This window comes from Mus musculus, chromosome 1, assembly GCF_000001635.26.
Source record: "Mus musculus strain C57BL/6J chromosome 1, GRCm38.p6 C57BL/6J".
Lineage (NCBI taxonomy): Eukaryota > Metazoa > Chordata > Mammalia > Rodentia > Muridae > Mus > Mus musculus.
In genome coordinates this window covers 93,527,104-93,555,102 of record NC_000067.6, presented here as the reverse complement: position 1 = coordinate 93,555,102, position 27,999 = coordinate 93,527,104, and the positions used below count along the sequence as shown (strand labels likewise).

The window sequence follows — 27,999 nt, the reverse complement described above, 5'->3', positions numbered from 1 at the left end:
ACTATCTTATTTTTAAAAGTTAAAAAAGATTTAGAGGCAGGTGGGTCTCTGAGTTTGAGGCCAGCCTGGTCTACAGAGTGAGTTCCAGGATAACCCTGTCTTGAAAACCACCAACCAACCAAACAAACAAAAGGTGTATTTATTATCTTTATTTTGAAAATGGCTGTCTACCTGCATATCTGATGCCCACTACATGAGTATGTGGTGCCTGTTGAGGTCAGAAGAAGGCACAGAACCCCTTGAAACTGGAGTTAAAGATAGTTGTAAGCAGCCATGTGGGTGCTGTGAACTGAACGTGGGTCCTTTGCAAGACCAGTAAGTGTTCTTAATGGCAGAGCCATTACTGCAACCCCATCTTGAAGCAATTCTGTTTTGAAATTAGTGCTGCTGGTGATAAAAATGCAAGACTTTTATCTGTACCAGGCAGGCATTCTATCACTAAGCTAAATGCTCGGCCTAATATAATAACTGCAGGGTTTTATGCAGGGGGTGGTGAAGCAGGGTCCCACACTGCATAACTTACATGGCTAGCCTGGACTTCCTTAAGTAGACTAGGCCGGCCTTGAGCTTGCAGTGGTCTTTTAGATGCTGCCACTTGGTGCTTGGATGACACATGAGGAACACTTGACTATAATTTGAGAATAGACTAGAAGAAGTAACTACATTTTTAGAAACAAAACAGTGAGTTATCTGGAACAAGCTGAGTCTATAATGCTGTATACTGTATCTGCTGCTGCTTGATTGATTGACTTTATGACTATTATTGGAGGTAAGGTGTTGAAGTCTCCAGCTGCATCCTGTTCTTGGTTTCCTGCTCTCACATGGTCTCGGTTTCGCTGTGGAGGCAGGTGCTCTGATGATGAGTACATGTATATTTAGTGACACTTCCAGGTGGACCTGACCCTTCCAGCATCATATAATGACTTTCTGTTTTCCTACAGACAGTTTACTTTGGTAAGAATAGCCTCTTTTCTTTCTTCTAGCTAACATTTTCATGGCATACCACATTTTGGCCTTTAATCATCTCTGAATTTAAATGGCATGTTTCTTATAGTCAGTATATAATTGGGCCTTACCAATTCAATTCAATTCCTACAAATATTCTAACGGATCTTTTCATATAAATAGGAAAAAATTCCAGAATTTGTGTCTATCCATAAAACAGCTCATATTACCCAAACAATCTTGACAATAAAGATAAAGTTGGGCACATCATACATCCAGATTTTAAATGGCATTATAAAGCCACATGATCAAAGCAATATAGAACCAGCATTAAGCTATACACAAACCAGCAATGTAGATAGCCCAGAATAAAAATAAGCAATTAAGCCAACTAATTTTTGTCAAGAAGACACAATAGGAAAGAATAAAGCCTTTAATAAATGGCACTGGGAAAATAGAATAACCACATGCTAAAGAAAGAAACTGGACCCTTACCTAATATCACATATAGAAGTCAATTCAAAATTGATCAAAGACAACATATCTAACTTAGAAACATAAAACTTTTAGAAGCAAGGTCTAGTATAATGTACCCAGATCGCAGTACACATTTTAAAGCTGGCCTATGGAGGCAGAGATAAGATGCTTACTACCAATTCAAAGCTGGCATGGTTTAGAGTGAGTGTCAGGCCAGCCTCCCAGCTTCTCCCACTCCACAAAACCCTACAAAACCTCCTGGAAATAAACACAGAGAGAAGGCTGCTTAACACTGGCCTTGATTTATTTGGCTCTCATTCCAAAAGCAAAAACAAACAAGTGGGACTACACCATTTGAAACACTTGGGCCCAGCAGAGGAAATTATGAACAAAAAGAAAATTTACCATGTTGAGTATGAGAGAATGAGGCAAACCATGTGACAAGAAGTGATTCTTCAAAATATATAAGCAACCTGCACAACTCTAAAGCAAGAAACCCCAGACCAAACAACAAGAGGCCATAAGTAGACATTTTTCAAAGAAGATGCAAAGGTAGCCAGCTGGGGTATGTCTCAGAGGGTCAGTGCTTGTCTAGCATGTTCAAAGTCCTAAGTTGGCCGCTTTGTACCTGGAAAAGAAAAGGGAAGAGAATGGAAGAGGAGATGATGGAGTAGAGGGAGAAGAGGAAGAAGAGAAAAGAAGATACTACCACCGTTGACAGAGCTTATACATATAAAAGGAGGCTTAATAAGCTCAGACTTAAGGATATGTAAATAAAAATTACACTCATCACTCCCTGCCCCAGTCTGTATGATTGGCAAAACGTGGAGTCTCAAAGTACACAGTGCTGGAGAATACTGGTCAGGGGCGCAGCTGGCCGCAGACATCAACCCCAAGTGGAAATGCTGTGGGCTGTCCTGAGGATGTTTGAATTTTGAAGTTAATTCTGCTTCCTCAAGAGCGCGTGCCCCCAGACAAGCAGCCGATCACATGCTCAGATGATTCGTGTGGATCTTTTCCCCATTTACTGGTCAATAAAGGGTAGAGCCTGTGATTGGGCAGTGGAGGGGAAAGGTGGGACAGGAGGTCTTTGGGAGTGAGGAGGAGGGAGAAGAGGAGGAGGATGCGAAGATGGAGCAGAACCACGTGGCCAGAAGAAAGTTGCAAGTAGCAAAGGGTCTCACAGCTGGGGAGTAAATTAGTATAGTGCTAGTTCTGCCCAATCTAGGATTATAGCTTATAAATATAACAACTGGATTGTGTGGGTTTTGTACAGAATTATTGGGGTTGGAAGTTATTGCAACATAGAAGTTTAACGATTCTTTGGAAAGTCAGTTGTGTTGAATGGTGTTTCGCTGGGACAAACATGTGAAGGAACGTTTTCCTGAACTGGACACAGGTGAAAGGCTATGGCAGACTAGTGAAGGAAAGTTTGGCTAAAGCAAAGCACGTGAAAGCACACACAATGGATTCTTTGCTAACAACACACATGTACTGATCTGCCTTACATTGTGTAGATGAACTACATGTGTCCGTACCCCATAGAGAGAAACGTGCCCAAAAACTTCTGGTAGTGTGCTGCAGTTTCTTGCTGCTTCTGGGGACTCAGGCTGATTGGCAGTGTAATGTTTCCTGAGACAGATACACATGCTAAGGCTAGACCAGTGGGGGACCTGTGATGTTTGGAGGGATAAATAGAGCACAGCGGACAGTATGGAGGCTGAGCATGGCTTGCTTTTGGAGCTAGCTGTGTAACACTTAAGACCTGTCCTCACTGATCTTCACTTCCCCAAGAGAGGAATTTTTGCTTGACAAAATCTGAACACACTTGCTGGGCAGTCAAAGGACTAAGGTTGCTCTCTGCATACTGAAACGGAAATCTCTCCAAAAAACAATGTTAGAGGAAAAAGTAACATGACTTACTTTGGTCTCAGATTTTCAGATTTCAGAGACGGTCACTTGACAGTGTTGTTTTTGGGTCTGCATGATGAGGCAGGACCAACGTGGCTCGTGGAGACAGGAAATGAGGAAGGCAGGCATAGGAACAAGATACACCCTTCAAAGGCATGCCCAGTTACCCAACTTCCTACAATTAGGTTTTATTTCCAAATAACATAAAACAGCTATGAACCAACCAATGAATTAGTCCATTTAAAAGTAGGCACTTTCATAATCAAATCACCTTTCTGTATTGCCGTCTGCTGGGGACCAAGCCTCTAACAAATGAGCCTGTTTGGGAGATGCCTTGCATCTGAACCAAACATCTGGTAAAGACAATTAAAAAATCAATAAAGCAGGCTCTCTCCCTGGTCCTCTGACTCATGGGTGTGCTCTCAGCCATCTCCAAACTAGCAGCAGCCATCCTTCCTGAGAGCTGGTTAGCCCCCTGATGACAGGGTGTTCCCTGGGTATTGTCTGGCCCCTGTGTTTAACAAGAGCAAGTTTCACTGTATATTCATGTGACGGGCTTTGAAACTAGATTCTTGGTTCCTATTGGGTGGTTATTTTGAGTCTTGGTTTTGTTTGTTTGAAGATTAAATGCTATTCTTATCCTGTTGCTGGTTAGTTTCTTGTCCACTTGACACAAGCTAGAGCCATTTTGGGAAGGTCTTTGAGCAAGCACTGGGGTATTTTCTTGATTAATCATTAATAACTAATGTGGGTGGACTCATCTTATTATGGGCAGTGCCACCCCTGGAGAGGTGGTCCTGAGTTGTATAAGAAAGCAGCTTTGAGTAAGCCATGGGGAGCAAGCCAGTAAAGTAGTATTCCTCCATTGTCTCTGCTTCAATTTCTGCTTCTAGGTTCCTACTTTGAACTCTTGCCCTGACTTCCTTCAATGATGGACTGTGGTGTGGGCATGTAAAAGAAATAAACTCTTTCTTTCCCAAGTTACTTTTAGTCATGGCTTTTTATCATTGCCATAGAAACCCTAACTAAGCCAGCCTGAAAGGGTTTTATGGACATTTAATGAAATAACAGGAAATAGGATCTGTACCATGTTAGGGACAGCTCTCCAAGCCAAAATCCAATGTATACCAACTTCACCCAGAGAACAGCATGGGGGCATCAGAAAGCATCTGCCTGCACACACACCAAAGGCGTGTACCCTTCCGGGGATGTTGCAAGTGTGCAACTATCTTTTCACTGAGGGTCTGCTGAGAGGGTAAGCCAAGCCAGGCCTTGAGATCCCTTGATTATATGATGGATGCATGTAGTCAAAATGGCATTTAATAACTACTTCCTCCTCCTACCTACACATATGCACAGTAGGTGCTGCAGATGTGGCTTAGTGCTAGAATGCTTGCCTACTATGTGCAAGGCCCTGGATTAGATCTCCAGCATTAGGGAAAAATATAAAACACGAAAATATTTTATCTTTATCATAATGTGCTTTAATTTTTACAGATTTTTAAATTTTTATGTGTATAAGTGATTTTTATATTTTTTATTTTATGCATGTATATGTAAGATTTGTGTACCTGGTCTCCATGGAAATTAGAAGAGGGTCTCAGATTCCCTGGAACTAGAGTTAAACTTGATTGTTATCCACTTTGTGGGCACTAGGATCCAAATTCAGGTCTCCCAGCAAGAGCAACAAGTTTTCCTAACCACAAAGCCATCTCTCTAGCCTAACATATATTTTAAAGATACAAAACTTTCAGAATATTTTTCAGCATTACTTTCCAAATAAGTTTAATAGACACATTCCCCTTAATTCTTCCAGGCACCTCATGACCTGAAGTATAGCTTATTAAGTGTTATGATAAGCTCTGTATTTACTGCTCTACACATCTGTTATATATATACATGTCCATTCTGTGTGCAGTGAAAAGCCCTGGGAGTCACCCTTGCACCCCTTGATTGAGGCAGGATGCTGTTTTGCTGCTGTGGTTTATACTCCAGGGGATTCTCCTGTCTCTGCCTAATGCCTCACTGTAGAGTGCTAGGGTTGCAGACAAGAACTACGGGGAAGGCTTTGACACTGGTTCTAGAGATCTGAACTTGGGTTATTTTGCCTGTCTGGTTAAGTGCTTTTACATCCACTGAGTCACCTTTCCAGCCCCCATGTACCCATTTTTACCTTCTCATATACTCTATATTCAAAGTTTACCTTCTGTTCCTAAAATTAAGGAAATTCAGTTACAGTTAGGCAGTAACTATCCATCCCCAAAGCAATGATCAGGTGAAACAAGACTCTCCATGAGACGAAGTAAAAAGGCCGTTCATCCACCAAGAAAAGAACTGACATCATTCACAGACATGCAGACGAAGAGAAACTGGTTGTCACAGTGGCAAACCACTTTGCAATACAGCCACCCAGACCAGACTACAACACGGGAACTACAGGGTAAGAAGCAACACATTTTGTCCAGGGTTTCATCATTCAGTTGGTCCTGGCATTCAAGGAAGTCCCTTTCCAGCTCAGACATAAAGTATATTGTTCAAAGCTCTACATCTACAAAAGTGCCAGTAAAGATTCTGTCTAGATAGAAACGGTCACAAAAGCTGCGTTAACAAAGCACTTCTTTATCCGTTGTCTCGGATCTGTGGGAAAATTCTTCCCACACAGCTTGATTTTGTCCTCTGGCCTGTTTACCTCATACACACATTTATAGCTCAAGCCACGCTGCTCCTGTAACAAAATCTGATCTGTACTATTAGCTGTATTACTTAATATTTGTTTCTTGTCTCAGATTTATGTCATCCTCAAATTGCCCTCTATAATATGTTATATAGCACAGTTAAAATAATCTTGAGATCTTACAGGCAACTGTTGCTTTATTCATTCAAGATTCACTGAAAGGTCACCAGCCTTGTGGACAGCTACCTTCAGTCTCACAGCTTGCAACATCAAGTCTTACTTAGGTCCTCATGATCCCTGGATGATATGAATGGGTGCTTCCAGTTCTGCTGAAGGCCTCAACATGGCTGAGGAAACATGGCTGACTACATGCACTCTACACTCTTGAGACACAAGAGACTGACTGAAGACAGAGGTGGTGATGCATACCTCTAATCTCAGCACTTAGGAGACCAAGACAGGAGGACTCTTAAGTACCAGCCAGCCTGGGTTAAATAGGAAAAACGGCTCCGACAAAACCAATCAAGCAAACAGACAGACAACAAAGTCAAAGGGATCCACAGACACGTATTACTCTCAATCATGCTACACAGGCAAACACAAGCTTGCTTGTCAGTGGACCCAACCAATATTTTAAATGTTTAGATAAGAGTTATATTAAACTATTCTATTGGTGCATACTTTGTGAAAGTGTATTTCTGTTCTTCCTAACCAGCCTAAGACATACTCTGATTGGCTTTAATAAAGATATGATGGCCAATAGCTGGGCAGGAAGTAGAAGGCAATACTTCAGGGCTGAGAGAGGGTCTCTGGGAGAAGAATCTGAAGCAAGATTTGCCAGAGTGACGTTGTCAAGGTTGGACATACTGAGGAAGTGGAAAAGAAGTAGTGGCCACGTGGCAGACATGAATTAGAATTGGCAGGTTAATTAAGTGATTTGAGCTGGCTGGGAGGTAGCCTTGCTATAGTGGCTAAGCTTTTATTACTAAGTCTCCATGTGTGTCTTTTTTCTATGGCAAGTCTGACAATACTACTCAAGGAAATAATTTAACTTAAGATTCCAATTAAAGCTGTTAATTATCCATAAGACGATTATTTCTTTATTGCCTCTAACCCCAACCCCATGTTCCTCGTCCATATTCTGTGGTGCTGGGGCAGGGCACTGAGGAGAATGGGAGTCTGAGACTTCCGGAATTCTTGCCAGCAGTGTGTAGGATGGCCAGTGACTTCTACTGCCCCATGAAATTCACTGGCACTTCAGCCCTGGCCTGCCAACCTGTTCCTTTGATGGCACTGAACTTCGCCATCATCCAGTGGTCTGAACCTCAGCCTTGGGGAAAGAGCCCTTTCCAAGTTTGTGGCTCACTGAGTTTTCTTTTCCTCAGCTCTAAGGGGTGGCTGCTCAGCACAACTCCTGTTCCTTAGCATGGCTCCCTCCTCCCAGCCTTTCAGTCAATTTTTATAATTAGTTAATGGTTATTTCTGTTAACTATCCCAGTTTAAGATCCTAGTGTAGTGTACTATACTTCTCCTGACTAGACCATGAGTAACTAAATGGACAGACTCTAAAGAATACCCTTGCACTGGGCAGCCTTGACATTTTTAGCTTGAAATGAAGACCTCAAATCTGGGGCATGAGAGCAAAGCACTGTGGCAATTCCTGCAAAGCTCTAAGTTGCTAGCACGACTATAGCAATATAATGGAGAACAGAAGCTCTACACAACCAGGAGTCTTACAATGTGAAAGCAGCTTCATAGAGGGTCTCTGGGTACCAACCTGCACCCCCAGACTTATCAGCCTGTCAATGGCTCTCACAAGTGAAGCAATGGGCCTGAGGCACAGACCCTGATATCTCACCTTCCTAGCGGAGAAACTACTAGTCTCACAGAGCCTGAGGTGAGAAGAGAAGTGCAGATGGTAGTGAACCACTACCATCAGTGAATGACATCACTAACGTCTCCCCACTGAGCAAGAACAAGGGTGTACCAAGAAGGTTTACACCATTAGTTTTAGGACAACCTTGTTTTCTCAGTGCATTTGCATACAGCATGTCATACACGGGGAAACAGAGAAACAGCTTATTAATTCATGTTTAAGATCTAGACAATTAACACAGGATTTCCTTTTATTTCTTATCTTTCTATTTAGAGAAAAAGAAGAGCCCAAAGGCAGTTTGGCTCACAGAAAGCTTTCTAAGGGAAACTGGCATTGTGTGATCCCCTTATTTCTTCTTTATGAATAGATGTGTGAGTACATGGGCATGAAAACAGAGCCTGCCATTGGTATGTGTACCCTGCCAGCTCACCCTGCTGGGACCCTGCTGTTTTCTACCACTCGCTGCAGCATGGGGACCCATCTCAAAGCACATGGGTAAAGGAAGAGCAACTAAACACTCCTCTCAAATTCCCAACTACCAATGCCTTCCTGAAAAGCAGAAAATCAGCTTCAACGAAAAAGAGCATTATGTGGCACAACAAAGAGGAAAATAGAGCTTAAACATTTTTATTCTTTTTTAAACATCTATTTTTTATTTTGTATGTATAAGTGTTTTGACTCTACAAACACATTCAAATTTCCATAGCTGGTTTTAAGTGTATATGGAATATTATGATAGGACATAGTCACGTGATGGTCAGACATATATGTGGTGAGGAGACAAAAATATACATGCAAAATAAACTTAAGATTCTAATAAAGTTTAAAAAAAAAGGTGGGGGTGAGGTACTTCTTTTCAGGAAAATTAAGAAAACTAAATCCAAACCGCAGCAATGGCCTGTAGCCAGTAAAAGCCAGGTGGTATAGATGCCTGCAGGATAGGAGGCCAGAGCCCTAGTACAGTCTCGGGAGAATCCTTGAATAACACATGCTGACAGCAAAGCATGTAACTTCGGGATTGAAACCCAAGCCCTGCTTACCAGATAAGGCTGGGAGACCACGAAAGCAAGTCTAAACATGGCCAAGGATGGCCTGGTGATACAGAGGTTACAGGGCAGGGAGCTATATGCAAGCTATACATACCCACACACTGGCCTCCATATGTATGGCGTGTCCTAAATTTCAACCAGGTTATAATCAGCTTATTCTGATGTAAGAACCTCTTTAAGACAGCCAACCCTTGAACAAATGCTTTGAAGAAAAACATTGCAAGTACTCAGATATTCACACACAAACACAGATATTCAGATAGCCACTGAAAAATAACCGTAGCAATTGCTACTATGAAATCAGCATAAGGGATGACAAAAGATCTAGAAGGCATCACAAAAAAGGTGATTTGGATGAGAAACCTTGTATGTCTGCATATTAGTTGTGTGATCTTGGATAAGAGTAGAAGCTAGGAAGCTGGGCAGTGGTGGTTCATGTCTTTAATCCTAGCAGAGGCAGGAGGATCTCTGTGAGTTTGAAGACCAGCCTGGTATACAAAGCTAGTTCCAGTATAGCCAGAGATATTACATAGAAAAAATCCTGTCTGGAGGTGAGGTGTGGGGAGGGAGAATAAAACAAACAAACAAACAAACAGCCCTCACCCCACCCCTGAAAAAGCAGAAGCTAGTTTATTTATCTCTTCAAAACTGAGGTGAGAGCTCAGGTTGTTATAGTATGTATGTATGTATGTATGTATGTATGTATGTATGTGTATATATATATGTGTGTGTGTGTGTATGTGTGTGTGTGTGTGTATGTATGTATACATGCTGTATAACTTACATTTGCCTCATGGTTTTGGAGGCTGAAAATTTAAAACCAAGGTTACAGTAGACATACTATATAATGAGAACTCCTTCCTGGTTCAAAGACTGGAATCTTCCTATAGCTCCACACACATGAGCAGAAGAGAGAAAGCACTCTTTCATGTCTCTTCTTACACAGGTATGGATTCCATTCATACGGGCTCTACCTTGGTGACCTGATTACCTCTCAAGTTCCCATCTTGAAATATCATCATTCACAGTGTCAACATTCTTTTAAAGGACCCAAATGTTCAGTCTATAACATATTATTTTACGTGGTAAGATAATCAAAAGCAAAATTTAAAAAATAGTTTGAACAGAGATATCCCCTGTGGGTGGATAAAGCTGCTCACAGAAGATGTAGGCATTAAATGAATATTCTAGTTCCAGGAGTAGGCTACTTCCCTACAATCTGATGGCCAGAGAGGTCCCTAAGGCCTTCCAATAAAGACGATTGCAACAGCTTTCGGATGTCTACTAGAACTAGTCGGTAAGGTCTTATTAGAGAAGATACCTTAGGCCTTGCTCTCATAACAGAGAAATCAAGGCAGAACTGGCCGGTCCTCCTAGCACTGGAAGGGCTGTGTAGGCGCTGGGGAGAGCTGTAATCAGCAGCCTTCCTCAGCTGCCGGTGTAGGTGTAACAATGCTAACTGGTCAGGCAAGAGGGGTCTAGCAGTGCAAAGATGGCAAACTGTTGTCGGTGTAACCAACTCATTTCTAACTGGATTTGATGCCCGCTCCACAGGAGGAAGCTCATATTTAATTCCTTAAACATAGTCAGAAGCCCAGTGGCTAGGGAGGTCATAGAAACTAGTGCAGAGGCTACTGCTGTTGTTTTGTTAACTGGAATTCTGTTCCTGTCAAATCACCTTCTAAGTAACTGTTTATGTCCACAGAATAGTGCTGCTGTCAGTGTTGCTGAGAGAAGCTTTTTTTCCCCCAATGGTCAGAAATAAATGTAGAGATTCATAACTGGTCAAAGTACAAGAGTTAAGCTGGCAGTGGTGGCACACGCCTCTAATTCCAGCACTTGGGAGGCAGAGGCAGGTGGATTTCTGAGTTCAAGGCCAGTCTGGTCCACAGAGTGAGAGCCAACACAGTCAGGGCTACACAGAGAAGCCCTGTCTCGAAAAACCAAAAACCAAACCAAACCAAACCAAACCAAACCAACCAAACAAAAAAGTACAAGAGTTAAATGACTACTGAATGCCAGCCTTAAATGGGATATCTATAACACACACCAAGACTGAGGGACAATCAAGGAAGAAGGGTGGGAAGGATGTATGGGGCAGAGGAAGTGGGGAAAGAGGAGCAGTGTGGAATTCGGACTTGCAGGCATGACATAGTAGCTGTCCTCACAGCACATGTGACTATCTGTGCAAGATCTCTATAAGACTGAGTCTTTCAACACCCCAGGAGGGAAGGAGGATGGACTCATGTCGCCCCAATCCCTTGAGAATTTATTCACCAATAAATTGAAGATTGAAGAGACATTTTCTCCAGCAGTGTAGCACATGCTTCTGTAAACAACCCCCACCAGTTACTGTTCCTATAAGTAACCCTGTCCTAATCAGCAGGTCACACTCAGCAGGTCTCACTCACACACACACACACACACACACACACACACACACACACACACACACACACACACACACACGGGGAAATACTAAGAGATGCTTACAGACTGATCCAGCTAGTCCAACAATCTCCAGATGGAAAGGCGAAGAATCCAGTTAACTATTCAGTACAAAAGGCCGTCTGTACTGAACGTCTCGGGTGCTCTTTAGTCCATGCTGGAATCCTGAGGATGTAGTTCTGATCCCAGTGAAGGACATGCTTCAGCAGCAGGACAGACAGCAAGAGTGGGGGCAAGCAGGCAAAAAGGGAAAGCTTCCATCCCATATCTGCCACCAGAGGGTGTAGCCCAGACTGAAAGTGGGTTTTCTGACTTCAAACAATCCAGATTTAGGGTATGTCTTCCCACCTCAGATCCCATTACAGATGGTTGTGAGCCACCAGGTGGTTGTGGGAATTGAACTCTGACCTCTGGAAGAACAGTCAGAGCTCTTAGTTGCTGAGTCATCTCTCCAGTCTAAATGTGACTTCTTTAAGTAGGTAAGAAGGTTTTTTTTTTTTTGTTTTCTTTGTTTTTTTTTTTGTTTTTCGAGACAGGGTTTCTTTGTGTAGCCCTGGCTGTCCTGGCACTCACTTTGTAGACCAGGCTGGCCTCGAACTCAGAAATCCGCCTGCCTCTGCCTCCCAAGTGCTGGGATTAAAGGCGTGTGCCACCACGCCCAGCAGAAGTAAAGTTTTAAGATATTATGTTCTCAGCAAGACTTGATATAAAATTCCTAAGATTATCTTTTTAATTCTTTAATACAATTATAAATTCTACTTTACAGGTAAAAATTTACATAAAATAACACTTTTATTGCTTAACAATGTTTATATAGATAATTATACTTAAGGAATTTCTATTATTTTATGATATTTTTTTAAAAATTGAGGTTGGAGGGCTGGAGAAATGGCTCAGCGGTTAAGAACACTGACTGCTCTTCTAAATGTCCTGAGTTCAATTCCCAGCAACCACATGGTGGCTCACAACCATCTGTAATGGGATCCGATGACCTCTTCTGGTCTGTCTGAAGACAGCTATAGAGTACTCATATAAATAAAATAAACCTTAAAAAAAAAATTGAGGTTGGAGTGCAGAGGAGAGCTACAGAGATGGACTTGTTGTTTTACAGAGGACCTGGGTTTGGTTCCCTTCACCTTCATGGTGATTTCTAACTATCTCGTAACTACAGTGAGCCAGTGAAAGAGTAGGTAATACTACTTCCTATGTGACCCTGATGACCTAAGTTTGATCCATGGAACCTGAGGTGGAAGATGAAAGCCAACTCCACACCACACACACACACACACACACACACCCCAGACAGTAAATAAATTTGAAATTAAAGTTATAAAACCAAAAATACTTTGTGTGTATGGGGTGGGGAGTCCTGGGTTTTCGAGACAGGGTTTCTCTGTGTAGCCTGGCTGTCCTAAGTTTCGCTGCTTTACCACAGCAATAGAAACCCTAAGACAATTTCTAACTTCATTTAATTCCCATATGTGATGATGTAAAAAGCTAGAAGGCTCCCCAGAAATCTGGATGACTATCCACTTCAGCAGCCACCTGTGGGTGCGGCCATGGAGAATTTCTAGGTTTCTATAGTGGATATACACTATTTGTATACTGTGAACAATTCTTTGTTTGTTTGTTTTAGACAGGCACTCTCTATGTCATCCTGGCTGTCCTGCAGCTTGCTACGTATACCAAGCTGGCTTCAAACTCAGAGAAATACACTCGAGATTAACAATGTGTGCCACTTTGGCCAGCTGAAACAATTATTTTTTCCATGAACCCTCTGTAAATCTTAAGGTAAAGTAGTCCCGAGATCCCCATGTTAGCAGCATGAACATGCAGCATATGGTCATGACAACTGTACAGAGTGCCCTCTGAACCTTTCCCAGGGACAGCACATTTCAGAAAGCCAAGGAACGACCAGGGCAAGCATAACCCAAACTGGACACCCCGTGTGTAAAATAACAGACATTTAGAAGGATATGAACTGGGCGTGGTGGCACACACCTTTAATCCCAGCACTGGGGAGGCAGAGGCAGGCAGATTTCTGAGTTGGAGGACAGCCTGGTCTACAAAGTGAGTTCCAGGATAGCCAGGGCTATGCAGAGAAACCCTGTCTCAAAAAACCTAAAAAAAAAAAAAAAGTATATGATATTCTGTAAGGTAGACAAGCAGAGCGCTGTCTCTGGAAAAATAGAGATGACTGACTGTATTCGTACCCTCTGCTTTCTGGGAAAATCTTGGTTACTTTCTAGACCTAAAAGTGAAGAGTAACAGAATAAAGCAATCTTATTAAAGACAAAATCTCACTCTGTAACTCAGACTAGTCTCAAACTCTCAATCTTCTTGCCCTAGTATCCTAAGTGCTAGGGCTTCAGATGTCCACCACCAAGCCTAGCCAGAATTTACTTTTTAAATGTTAAAGGAACTAAATATAAGCAGGGATGATATTGTAGGTTGATGTGACTACAAAGGCTCCATGGCTGAGGGGAAGCTGAAATGCAAAAACATACATGGAAAAAACAGAGGCTTTCTGCCCGTGAGTGACTGCTCAGAAAAGCATGGCATCAGCAGAAGGTCCCCGACAGGCTGTGATGTGTGATGGAAACTTGTGAGGGGTCCGACTCGCAAGCTCACCAACTCTTCTCACAGCCACACCTACTGTCCAGTCTCCAGTACTTAGGGAGCTCTCAACAACACACTGCTCACCTGTTGGCCACTGGGCTTTAAAGGCCACTGAGGTGGAATACTTGAGGGGGGCACACTAAGGACCACATGGCTGAGGCAGTGACCAGGATAGGCCTGGAGAAACTAACGTGCCACCAGATCACTAGCTGGCTAACCTGGGGAATGGTGCCATATTGGGATTCAGTGCTAGTCTCTGGTCTTGGTAGATCTGGAGCTCAGCAGCCATCTGTAGTCAGGCCAGCCTTAGTGAGTGGAAGTTCACATTACTGAGTCCATGCATAACCTCCATCTCTGCCACCATGGCCACTCTGCTCATGGGCTGACTTCCCAATGCTCCAAAGTCCCTCCCTAAAGGACATGGACAGTTGTTACAATAATATCCTATTCCTGCCTAGTTTGGGTTACTGCTGGTATGACGAAACACCATGATCAAAGCAGCTTGGGAAAGAACAGGGTTTTTTATTCACATAGCCTAAATTATAGTCCACAGAGGGATGCCAATGCAGAAACCATGGAGGCAGGAGCCATGGAGGGTGCTGCTTATTGGTTTGCTCCTCAGAGCTTGCTCAGCCTGCTTTCTTTATTGAAAGGACCACCCCCAGACCCCTGGCAGCCCATTAACCTCTAATTAAGAAAATGCCTGACTGGCTTGCCTGCCTAAGAAGGCCAGATTGTACAAAGGTATTTTCATTTTCAATTGAAGCTCCTTCTTCTCAGATGAGTTTAGCTTGGGTCAAGTCAGCATAAAACTAGCAAGGACAACCTGTCTCTGAGGACTTGAACCAAGAATGTAGGTGCTTGAATATCAAAAGAAGATTCAAAAAACCAGAAAGGGTAGTGAGAATTTAAAAAAAATGTAGATAAAATAAGCACTAGTCTTTTATGAGTTAACTTCTTGATCACACAAGTAAAAAGAAAGCAAAGAAGTTCTCACTGGGGCTTGTAGCTCAGCCATACAGCTGCCTTTTGTGACTCCGGTAGAGCTCCTGTCCCCTGCTGGGGCTTCTGTTTACAAGATAAATCATACCATGTGCTAGAATGCCATAGTGTCCAAGGAACAGTACTACAGGACAAGATAACCTAACTCTGGGCTACTTTTCCCCTCTTCACCTAATAGTTTTCATGATCCCAGATATATATACATATAAAATAGGTATTAACCAATACATCATAAAGAAATTTCTCGGGGCTGGAGAGGTGGCTCAGCAGGTAAGAGCACTGACTGCTCTTCCGAAGGTCCTGAGTTCAATTCCCAGCAACCACATGGTGGCTCACAACCACCCGTGATGAGATCTGACGCCCTCTTCTGGTGCATCTGAAGACAGTTACGGTGTACTTACATATAATAATAAATAAATAAATCTTAAAAAAAAAAAAAGAAATTTCTCTGAAAAGTAACTCCTTGGCTAGGTGGTGGTGGCACTCGCCTTTGATCCCAGAACTTGTAGGCAGAGGCAGGCAAATCTCTGAGATCAAGCCAAATCTAGTCTACACATCAAGTTCTGGGACCGTCAGGGCTATAAAGAGAAACCCTGTTTTGGAAAAAAAAATTCTTTGGTATACAAATAAGTTCAGCATTTATTACAGACAAAAGCAAATCTGAATACAAAGAGATGGATGTGCATATATTCATGTATATAGATATGGTGTTTCCAGACAGGGTTTCTCTGTGTAGCTCTGGCTGTCCTGAATCTCATGCTGTAGACCAGGTTAGCCTCAAACTCACACATATCCATCTGCCTCACCCTCCTGAATGCCAGGATTAAAGATGTGTGCCATAGTCTGGCATATTTACTTTTTTTTTTTCTTTTTTCGAGACAGAGTTTCTCTGTATAGCCTTGGCTGTCCTGGAACTCAATTTGTAGACCAGGCTGTCCTGGAACTCAGAAATCCGCCTGCCTCTGCCTCCTGAGTGCTAGGATTAAAGGCATGCGCCACCACGCCCTGCTGCATATTTACTTTTTACATAAAGAATTAAATCTTAGCCGGGCGTGGTGGCACACGCCTTTAATCCCAGCACTCGGGAGGCAGAGGCAGGCGGATTTCTGAGTTCGAGACCAGCCTGGTCTACAAAGTGAGCTCCAGGACAGCCAGGGCTATACAGAGAAACCCTGTCTCAAAAAACCAAAAAAAAATAAATAAATAAATAAAATAAAATAAATAAAAATAAATAAAAAAAAAGAATCAAATCTTGATTGGAAATTTGATATTGCAGGACACAGCATCTTCAATGCTTCCTAGGATTGAATGATACTTGAATTTTATAGTCATCAAAGCTGAAAATAATTTGCATCAATATACAGCACAAAATGGAAGTATATTTACAGTCATTTCAGAAACTGTTAGAAATTCTACAAAGTTCATTTAATATTTTTAAATGAAACTCAAGTCATCAACACAAACATTCTAGTACAATGTAATCCAAAGACATACTATTTGATACTGAAAAAACCTAGTGGGGAAACCCCCACTCAACTCCCGATTCGGCGTGCACCCAAAAATCACGAACAGACCGCCTTGATGAAAATACACGAGGTAGTTTAATGTCAGAGCTCCGGGTCGAAACGTATTTCACACAGGAGACAGTGGATTCGACCACGAGACTTGGAAGCTAGGGGTTTTTATAGAAAAGGGTCTGGGGCTGGGGGAAGAATTGGGGCGGTTTCACATGATTGGTCCATTTAAACATCAGCAGACTGTACATGCAGATAACATTTAACTTAGGTCAGAAGGGCGGGAGATAGGGAGGCGCCGGGCCAGTCCTGTCATGTCATTCTCTTTATCTTTATGGCCAAGCAGCCTCAGGAATGTCTTAAAGACGGGCCTGCCTGGGCATGTCCTGGCCTGTTCTGCTATGTTCTCAGCCCCAGGTTTCAAAGCTCACAAACAACTCTTTGGGCTATTTGACATAAATTACATGAATCACAAGTCTCAAGTTTTATTTTCTTTCAATACCAGCTGAAAATGATGATAGAGAACTATTTAAAATCACTCTTTTCTATAATGAAGCCATTCTATTTCTATAGACACAGAAACTTTTGCAGGTATAATAAAAGCACTGCAGTTTATACCATACAAGGGCATTGAGTCTGAGTTGAGGCTTTCAGGCAGGGTTCATGGCCTTGTGCGAGGTGTATGCTTGGGAAGTACTCACATCATGTTCAGAACCAAGGCAGCAACGACATCCTGCAGACACCAGGGGTGAGCACTGCACTCACTATGCACATTCAGGTTTGAATTATTTTTTGGTCACTGTACTTTAAGGAATCTTTAACTGTAGCCAAGTCTTTCAAAATCTGCACATTCAGTTATATGGCCCCCACATGGGGTAGTGACACACAGCTAAAGAAGTTGGGATCTACCCAACAAATTCCACTTCTATACCCTCTGCTGAGATGCTGAGTCTCTGTAGCATTCTCCCTTATAAAACTGTATTTAAAGGATCTTCAGGGGTACCGAGATAAGCAAAGGTAACACTTCCCCATACCCCATTTTATAATCTAACTGCTTCATCAGGCGTCATGACTTTCTAACTAAGCACAGACTGGCCCTGGGTGTCTGCCGGTGTTAGGCGGGGAAGCTGGGTGAGGGAGAGAGAGTTCCAATACCACAAACTGAATAGCTAAGAAAAAGAATGCCAGTGCCTCTGCCACGCACCACCCAACCACATTCCTAGCATTAGGATTAAAAAAAGAATCAATTTTCCATGACAAAATCATAGGTTTCAAGATTTAGGGCAGAGTCATGTAACAGCGATGTATCCTAGAATCTTCTAAGAGCTTTTGCAAAACACCAACATTATCCCCAAACTTAAGATGCTAAATTACTAGCTTTTTCTTCTGAGGTCAGACCAAAATGAATTCTAAGGCCGTTTATTTGCCATATTTAGGATGCTCATGTGGGAGAAATGGCAAACATCTGTCTACAATACTTTCTGGAATTCTGACTATTTTTTCCTGGTCAGAATGAAAGCATTAATTTTTTTACTGGAAAACAAAATTTGTATTCTAGCACGGAACTTCGTGACTGAAAATTTGTCTTTGTCACATAATTAAACTAATGCTTATGTAATTGATTTTTTGTTTGTTTTGATAGGAGTCTCATTTGTACATACTGGCCTTGAACTCACTGTGCAGCTAAAGATGACCTTGAAACTCTGGTCGTCCTGAATGCTGGTGTAATGGGTCGTGATTACATGTTTTTACATGTTTGCTACCACATTCTATTTATGCAGTGCTAGAGATCAAACCCAAGGCCCTGGGCGCAACAGACAGCAGGCTAGCAATGTAGCTACATTCTCAGTCTAGTTCTGTGCTTCTTTTTCTTCTCTCTCTTCTTTAAAGTCCAGGGCCTCACTAAGTAGCCTTGGCTAGCCTGCCTCTGCCTGAATGATGAGAACCACACCTATATTTCCTAATCAGAGAAAATGAAAGCCTGTCCTAAAGTTTTTGTATACTAAAACATACTGAAAAAAAATGGAGTTGTGTTACAAAATACCTGAATCCTCACTAGAACTTGATCTCCATTTCTCAGTAAAAGTAGAGGACATCCACTCCATCTACGTCCCAGACCTGCATCCCAGACCTGCATCCCAGATCTACATCCCAGGCCTCTCCTCCTTTCCTTCTTTCTTATCTTTTCTCTTCTCTTCTCTTTTTTTTCTTTTCTTTAAGACAATCTTCTTTCTTAGATATTTCATTGCTATTTATTTTCTGTAAATGAGTTTGTGTACCACATTCGTGCCTGATACATGGAAAGGCCAAAGAACAGTTCTGATTCCCTGGGACTGAGCTACAGATGGATGTGAGCCACCATGTAGTGGAAATCTCATTTCTCTGGAAGAGCAGTCGGTGAGGGCTCTTTAACGCTGAGCCATTTTACAGAGACTTTCCAGGGTCTTTATATGTTCCCCTGGTTTGTCTAGAACTCAGATTTGCCTGCCTCTGTCTTCCCAGCTGGGACAAAAGGCTTTTGCCACCAAGCCCAGCTCAGGACCATTTTCTGTTTTGTTGTTGTTTTTTGTTTGTTTGGCTTTGGTTTTTTAAGACAGGGTTTCTCTGTATAGCCCTGGCTGTCCTGGAACTTGCTTTGTAGACCAGACTGGCCTCAAACTCAGAGACCCACCTGCCTCTGCCTCCTAAGTGCTGAAATTCTGCCACTCACCTTTGCTTTTGTTTTTCTGAGACAGAATCTCACTCTATAGCCTTGGCCAACCTGGTACTAACTTCAAATTTATGGCAATCCCGCTGCCTCAGCCCCTAAAGTACCGAGATTATATCACTCTATCTATATTTATTTGCTTGTTTGCAAGGTTTCTACCATGGTGCTGAATCAAACTTAGGGCATAGTATATAGTAGCAAGCACTCTACCACTGAACCATATCCTCAAGCCCCAGTGATTCTTAGAGTCACTAAGTGCCACTTCTGCTGCAATACTTTCAGGTATTAGAAAAGTTATTTCCTCATATTAACTCCTGAGTTTTAAAATAGCAAACTATGAATGAATGAAAACATACCTACCCTAGACATCCCTGTAGTTTGGAGAGTACCTAACCTCTCCCTTTACTGTGAGTGATAGAGTTGGACACTGCCCATCTGTCAGAGCCGGAGCTGAAAGCATTTCTACTCTACAGCTTAGCATACAGGACAAAGCAAGTTGATACATAACTTTCTTCTATGAGGTTCTAAAATAACTTATTGCTCTAAATTAAGATTCTCTAGAGATGAATCCAGATTTCAATGTTGATAATGATCCATACAATTCATTCAATGAACCAAAACAAACCAAGACTTTCCTAGATCAGAAAATCAGCTGAAATGGAAACATCTGGTTTGTTTGGAAAGTCACTTATGGCAAATGATGGTTTGCTGGGGCACACAGGTGAAAGGAAGTCTTGCTAAAGAAGGCATGAAAAAAGAATGTCTTCATGAAGCAGATGCAGGCAAAAGGATGTTTTGTTTTGTAGTCATGTGAAGGGATTCGTGATGAAGGAGTATAAATATGACCCCACAGACAGTGGAAGCTAGAACACTGTTTTTTTTTCCCTTTTTTTTTTTTTTTTTTTTTGTTCTACCTTGCTATTCTTTGCTAACAACAAGCATGTACTGGTTCGCCTTACATAGCGTGGCTGAGCTCCACTTGTGGTGAGCCTGCCATTGAGAGAAATTCTCCAAAAAACTGCTCGTGAGGTTCCTGTGGCAGCTTGCTACTTTCACGGCCTTGGGCTGGTTGGTGAGCTTTGTGGTTTCTTCAGGACTGGACTATAGCTGCTGGTTCATGCGTGGTGTCTGTCTGCTGAGAGGACTGGACTATAGCTGCTAATTCAATATTTGGTGTTTGCTATGGAACTGAACTTCTGGCAAAGAAGATTGAGCTCAAAGAACGATTGCTAAACAGGTCCACTTCCCTCCTATCCTCATAACTTTTCTCTTCCTCTGGTAGGTGGTGGGCAAGAGAAGAGATTGAACATTCACTAAAGTAGGCTGCATAAAACGTATGTCTACAACTAGCCACTGACTAGCCTTTGGATAGTGGAATATCACATCTTTAAGAGCCAAAAGTCTGTTAAAATAAGGATAATACCCTATATCCACACACAGGGCACCCCACCCCAAATCTGCTGTAAACATTCCCCCCCACCACCACCACTACAGGAAGTGCCTTCTTCAAACAGAAGCATTTCAACTGAGTCACAGTCACTGTTAGGAGCCTTCAGGTATATCTGTCACTTATAAAATTCTGGTAACTAAGTTTATTTCTGCAAATTATGTCAAAATTTGGAGGCTCAAAAGCCGACTCTACTGAACTGGACTGCTGGAGTACCTCTGAAGTGTTTGTGAGTGGATTGAGCTGCTGTTGCCGACCTGTGAACTGATTTCTACAAGACACAGATGGGATTTGCTCTAAAGAACCTTTCTAAATAGGTCTACTTCCCCTGTTATCCTTTCTTTGCCACTACCTCTGGTGGGTGGTGGGCTACAAGGGAGGTTAGAGTGTTTAAGAACCATCATTAAAAATAGGTTTTTTTAAAAAAATTGAAGTTACAGCCCAGTTTTAAAGTAAATTTAAGGCTGGATATAGTGGCACACACCTTTAATCCCAGTACTCAGAGGCAGAGGCAGAGTACTCAGAGATTTCTGAGTTTGTGGCCAGCCTAGTCAACAGAGCTACTTATAGGACAGGTAGGGCTACACAGAAAAACCCTGTCTCAAAAACAAGATAAAATAAATTTTAAAATTTTTAAATTAATAAATAAAATAAACTTAAGGCTCAAAACTAAGACTCTTTATAGTGGAGGTTGACTTCAGTGTTTACAACTATATATCTCATTCAATTAACTGAGACAAATGAGAGTCCTCCAGATTAAAAAAGCAGCCACTGACTGACCTTGTACAAACAATACCACATACATAAATATCAAGAATGAATATATATGTTATAAATAATATATAGTTTTTAATATATTGTATGTGTCTAATCTTAGATATAATAATGAAGAGGAAGGGATATTCTGATGAGGGTTTATGATGGTTTGTATATGTTCGTCCCAGGGAGTGGCATGATTAGAAGGTGTGGCCTTGTTGGAGGAAGTGTGTCACTGTGGGGATGGGCTTGGAGATCTTCCTCCTAGATGCCTAAGGATGCCCAGTCTGTTCCTGGCTTCCTTTGGATAAAGATGTAGAAGGCTCAGCTCCTCCTGCACCATGCCTGCTTGGATGCTGCCATGCTTCTGCCTTGATGACAATGGACTGAACCTCTGAACCTGAAACCCAGCCCCAATTAAATGTTGCCATTTATAAGACTTGCCTTGATCATGGTATCTGTTCACAGCAGTAAAATCCTAACTAAGACAAGTTTCAGAGGAAGCCACCTAAAGGAAATGACATTTTTGCAGAGTCCTGAGAGATAAGTAAGACTTAGCTACATAATGAGTGTTGAAAGAAACAGGAATGTGTGAGCTTATTAGCTTATTGCTGTGAAAAAAAAAAAAAAAACAACAACATGACCAAAAGCAACTTGGGAGGAAAGAGTCTATTTCACCTTACAGCTTACAGTCAATCCATCACCCAGAAGCCAGGGCAAGAACTCAAAGCAGAAACTGAAGCAAAGGCAATGGAGGAACACTGCTTACCAGCTTGCTCCTCATGGTTTGCTCAGCCTATACAAATGACTCAGGACCTTCTACTCAGGGGTGACACTATCCACAATGGCATGTGTCCACCTACATAAATCATTAATCAAGAAAATGTACCACAGGCTTGCTCACAGGCCAACCTTGTGGGGGCATTCTCTCAACTGAGATTCCCTCTTCTCGGATGACTCTAGCTTGTGTCAGGTTGACAAAAACTAGCCAGTGAAGTGAGGCATGAAAGGCTGGGGATTCCAGGATGCTGGTGTTTGAGGTTATAATATGAGCTGGGCAGTGGTGGTGCATACCTTTAATCCCAGTGCTCAGGAAGCAGAAGCAGATCTCTGTGAGTTCAAGACCATGGTTACATAGAGAAAAAACTAAAAAATAACAAACAAACACACACAACCAACAACAAAACAAAACCCCAAATCCCAAGAGGAGGGCACTCTGAGATCACACAGCTTCACAGACTATGTTAGGAAATCTATATTATATCCCACGAGCAAGAAGACAAGAAGAAGCCATTGAAAGGCTGCGACTAGATGACTGGTGTGATGGCAAAGACTGAGAAGTGAACAGGTGAAGCATGCCTTGAAGCTGCAGCCTTCAGCTCTTGGAGATAGGTTGGCTAGAAGGGCAATGATGAAAGGCCAGTTAAAACTAGCATGGGTCCTCCTGATATGTAACTGGTATGTAAAAACTCTGACCAGCAAAGCATGGCTGGATTCTAAACAGCAACTGAGGGAAATAAGAAGACTAAATCAGTTACCCAGCCTAGAATTAGCCAAATACCAAAACTAGGCCATGGCATTATAAGAAAGGTACAGAGCAAGTATTCCCTTATAAGCTTTGTGGCAGAACTCCTCCAGAAGACTGATATAATAGATTCAGTCATACAGGTAAAACACAAAATATTGATTTAATATTTTAAAACTATGCAATATAATTCATAATACCAACAGAATAAATGAAAAGCAAATGACCAGGCTGCAGGGATGCATAACTTTTGTCCCAGCACTCAGGAGGCAGGCAGGCCTTCGAGTTCAAGGCCAACCTGGTCTATATAGTGAGCTCTAGGCCAGCCAGAGTTATAGAGTGAGACCCTGTTTTAATACATAAATTAATAAAGAAAAACAAGTGATCACTTCAATCTGTGCAAAAATTTGGAAAGTTTAACGTGATTTTAAAGAGGAAAGAATTCTCACTTCACTAGGAAGGATGAAAAACCAACAGCAAACAATATACTTTTTTGGTTTTTCAAGACAGGATTTCACTGTATAGCTCTGGATGTCCTGGAACTCACTCTGTAGACCAGGCTGGCCTTGAACTCAGAAATCTGCCTGCCTCTGCTTCCCAAATGCTGGGATTAAAGGCATGCACCACCACTGCCCAGCTCAAACAATATAATTAAGAATGAAGTTGTGTTTGGCTTTAAGATTAAGACGACAATATCTTCTCTCAACATGTGTGTTTAGCACAGCATTGGAAGTTAAAACCAATGTAATATTACAATAAAAGGCACAGTGATTAAAAAAGAAAAAATGATTTTTTTCACAGATAATCTGATCATGTTTGTTGAAATATTAAGAACATAAAAAGCCAACAAGAAGCCGGGCGTGGTGGCGCACACCTTTAATCCCAGCACTCAGGAGGCAGAGGCAGGCGGAATTCTGATTTCGGGGCCAGCCTGGTCTACAAAGTGAGTTCCAGGACAGCCAGGGTTATACAGAGAAACCCTGTCTCAAAAAAGAAAAAGAAAAAGAAAAAGAAAAAGAAAAAGAAAAAGAAAAAGAAAAAGAAAAAGGAAAAGGAAAAGGAAAAGGAAAAGGAAAAGGAAAAGGAAAAGAAAAAAAAAAAAGAAAGTGTTTGGGGGAGTTGTGTGGATTCGTAGAAACCTGTCATGTAACAGAGGCTGCAGTCATGCTCTTCCTGAGGCAGGGGCAGGAACCACATTCTGAGTCTTCTAAGACAGTGCCTCTTAGAGGCACTTTGTAAACTTTGCTGTGATGTCTCTTTCAGTGTTTTGATATTCTTAGATTCCACTGGACCTCTGAGAATATTTAAGTGTAGGTGTTCTAGGTCCCCACAGACACCTTGGCTGTATTTAATTTGGGGGACTTCCAAATGGGATGGATGCTTTGTGTGTGACGGAGCTCTTCATGGCTCTTGCTGGGCTTAAGTCAGGGTTCTGGGGTTGCAGATAAGCAACAGCCACCAAAGTCTCCCTGAGCAGGTGGCTTCTGGGTTCACCGTCTCAAGCCCAAGAAGTGTATGGAAATTTGGACAAGAACACAAAATGTCCATTTATTAAGAAAAAGTAAGAAAGAACTCTGAAGAGTGGGAGTGGCTACAATAGAGGATGACATTTTCTTTTAAGTCTCACTCTGTAGCTCAGGCTGGTCTCCAACCTATGGTACTTCTACCTCAGCCTCCTGAGTGCTGGGCACAGGTGCACACTACCATGTTTACTGTTGTGTTAAATAACTGTTTAAGATTATACTTGAGTTTGAGGTCAGCCTAGACTGTACATGCAGTGAGTTCTATGCCAACCTGGGCTACAGACTAAAACTGTGACTCAAAACCAAGTCAAAACCAGACAGACAGACAGACAGGCAGACAGAATCACAGGGGTCAGCTCAGTTCTCTCTTCTACAAGCCTGTATAACATCTCTAGATGAAACTAGGAAGGTTTAAAATCATACAAATAAGCTTTGTCCTTGTCCAGTGCCCCTCTTGGGGACTTTACAGCAGAGCCGCACACTGGCTTGGTCTTGCTGTTGCTCCTGCTCCTCATGCACTTGCACTGGGAGGCCCTTTTTGCTTGTGCTGACTCGGGTCGGCGTCAGGACTCACCCTCTCTGACTCACTCTATCCTCGCACTCTGCCTCAGGAGTAATTTCCTAACTGCCACACCTACTAGGATGGCTGGAAATGAAAGTTCAAAGAGGAATGTGGAGAAATCAGAACCCCTAACACTGCTGATGGCAACAAAAAGCAGTACCACAGCGGCTTTTGAAAGAAAGCAAAGTCCTCACATGACTAAACCTGGGGAGTTACCAGATGATGTAATTTGGCTTCCTTGTCCAGGGCCAAAATCTTTTAGATGAATATTCATAAGCAACATTATTTAGAACCAAATGGTAGTATATACTGTAGTTACAAATCATTCTTAGCTACATAGAGTTCAAGGCCAGTCTGGGCAACAAGATTCTGCTTCTAAACAAAAACATTACTGTTAAACCTGAACAAGTTCTGCACTAACCATGTAAACTCTCTCTGAATGTCAGCACTCACTGTGCACCACTTTTGACATTACACTCTCCACTGCACACTGCTTCCAATGTCACGATACACTGTATCCAGGTGTCAGACCCTTACTGGATAGCTCCTTCCAATGTCAAGTTCACTGTACATTGCCCCAGGATGTCAGGCCCACTCTCCCTATCCACCTAAGATTTCTAAGATTTTTGCTATACACTAATTCCCAATGTAAGGCTTACTGCACACTCCCTTTCGGAATGAGGCCCTCACTGTACACTACATACTGATGTCACCTCTGGCTGTGTAACACCATCCACGTGCCTTCTTCCTAGTGCTTATTCAGTACTTGTACCAGCATCCTGAGCAGAAAGACTGAGTCTCTGCTCAGACAGGTATGCTGACACGCCTTGAGGCCCAGCCACCTAGGTGGAAGAATGTAGAAGGTAAAAGTCAAAGCAGTTTGGTCACAGTTTGTATCCTTCAGCCAACCTCTTAAAACAAAAGAATGGAGCCAAGTGGTTGTTCCATGTGCTTTTAATCCCAGCACTTGGGAGGCAGAGGCAGGGAGATCTCTTTTGAGTCTGAGGCCAGCCTGATCTACAGCCAGGACTTCCTCAGACAGAGAAACCTGTCTTTAAAATCCAAAAGACCAAAATATAAACAAACAAACAAACAGAATATAAACAATGGATCCTATCAGAATTTTAGCTGAAAGTTAACTTAGATTTACTATTTCCAAAGACTGTGGATAGTCATCAAAGCAACTTTTGGCTACTTGAATAAATACACAACATAACCTCTTACAGGAATCTGGTACAGAATTATCTCACTTTAGAAGGAAATATCCCTTAAAACCCATGCTTCTTACCTCGATGTCAAATAACTCTACAGTGCTGTCCAGCAGCTTCACTCTGATGCGCATGTGCTTCTCCTGCATCCTGGGTGACAGGCTCTGCTCTGGCTCCAGGGTACTCACTCCAATGGCGGTCTGGCCACCCAAGCGTGTCCCTGAAGTTGGTAAAGCTCTGTATGTTCCTTCTATCTCTCCCATTCTTCATTAGTTGAAAGTGAAGAAAACACTAAAACAAAAACACACTAAATAATTATATTATAATAACTATAACAATTTTTAGCTGGTTAAAAAAAATCATTGGGTTCATAGGAACCTACAATGTCATGTATTGTAATAACTTCTGTGAGTCTTAAATTGCAATAAAATACAGAACATAAAAAAAGTTTGCCAGGCAGTGGTGGCGCATGCCTTTAATCCCAGTACTTGAGAGGCAGAGGCAGGTGGATTTCTGAGTTCGAGGCCAGCCTGGTCTACAGCGTGAGTTCCAGTACAGCCAGGGCTACACAGAGAAACCCTGTCTTGAAACCCCCCCACACAAAAAAAAGTAAAAAAGTTTTTTTTTCTTCCTATACATACAGTTGTAGCACAAAATGAAAAAAACAAACCCTAATGATATTTCCAAGGTGCTCTGAGCTAGGCACAGAGATTAACAGAGTGACATTATTACCATTCACCTGGGAGGAGGAAAAAACCTATGGCTATCTCTTGTCCTAGCACTGCTCAATACCCAGCATGTCCCCCTCCTTCAGCCCAGTCATGTGTGCTTCCCATTTGGTCCAAATGCTAGACAGTGTCCTTTCTAGTAAAAGTAACAGGATAGCATCCACATGTGTCTGGCATCTTCACAGTAGCCTGAAGCATCAATGGACCTGTCCTTTACCCTGGCTCAGTGTGCAAGAGCACTACTAGGGATGAAGCAAAAGTGCGTGAAAACAGCCACACTGACTTTGTCCGCTTTGTGCTCCTTGCATTTTCTAGGATAGGTCAGTTTCCACAGGTCATTCGGGAGGAAATCTGTGTATGGCACCAAATGACAGCCCAGACAAGGACGTGGTGAATGCACACATCTGCCCCAGGTTATTCTCAAATCGTGCCCCGCCTCAAAAGCACTGTTATCTCTATGTAGACCATTTAACAGATGACTCAAAGGTAAGGGGGTCAGGGCCGTTTTCAGTCCTCCCTACTGCACTAAAGGAAAAGCCCAGCTTAAAGCTGTTAAGTCTAATCTGTAATTTCCTCACTGTTTTTAACACAGACCAAGCTAAATATCAACTAGAATCTCCTAAGACTGTTTTTTCCTGTACTAAGAAATTTACTACTTATGGAAATTTCCCTTCTTAAGAATATTATTTATTCTCTCCAAGCTTTCTTTTACCTCTCTTACTCTCTAGCCTTCCTTCTCTCTCTTTTCCCCCTCCTCTCCACGCAGCCATGGCCAGCCCCTCCCTCCCTCTATCTCTCTCTCTCTCTCTCTCTCTCTCTCTCTCTCTCCCTTCTCTCCTTTCTCCCTGCCTTTCTACAATAAAGCTCTAAAACCATTAAAAAAAAGAATATTATTTATGTTCGAAAATCAAATGAAAGAAAGTAAAGGGGTAGGGATGTGGCTCAGTTATAATAGTGCATGCCTTGCATGAACGAAGTCCTGAGTTCAATCCCCAGTGTCACATAAACCAGGTGGTAGCACACACCTG

General features: G+C 42.2%; 1 protein-coding gene and 1 long non-coding RNA gene across 2 annotated transcripts in view; both read right to left on the bottom strand.

Moving 5' to 3' along the window:
• The window catches only part of Farp2 (FERM, RhoGEF and pleckstrin domain protein 2), a 109,873-nt gene that overhangs the window by 66,874 nt on the left and 15,000 nt on the right, over nucleotides 1-27,999 (bottom strand). Inside the window, exon 2 of the mRNA NM_145519.2 lies at nucleotides 26,324-26,534. Within this exon, the coding sequence (NP_663494.2) occupies nucleotides 26,324-26,506 (183 nt within the window). The 5' untranslated portion in view covers nucleotides 26,507-26,534. The remainder of the gene's footprint in view (nucleotides 1-26,323; nucleotides 26,535-27,999) is intronic.
• Nucleotides 418-15,298, bottom strand: Gm41920. The gene is made up of 2 exons (XR_878410.2): nucleotides 3,346-15,298; nucleotides 418-2,050 (listed from the first exon to the last, which is right to left on the bottom strand). It is a non-coding gene; the product is annotated as a predicted gene, 41920 (long non-coding RNA).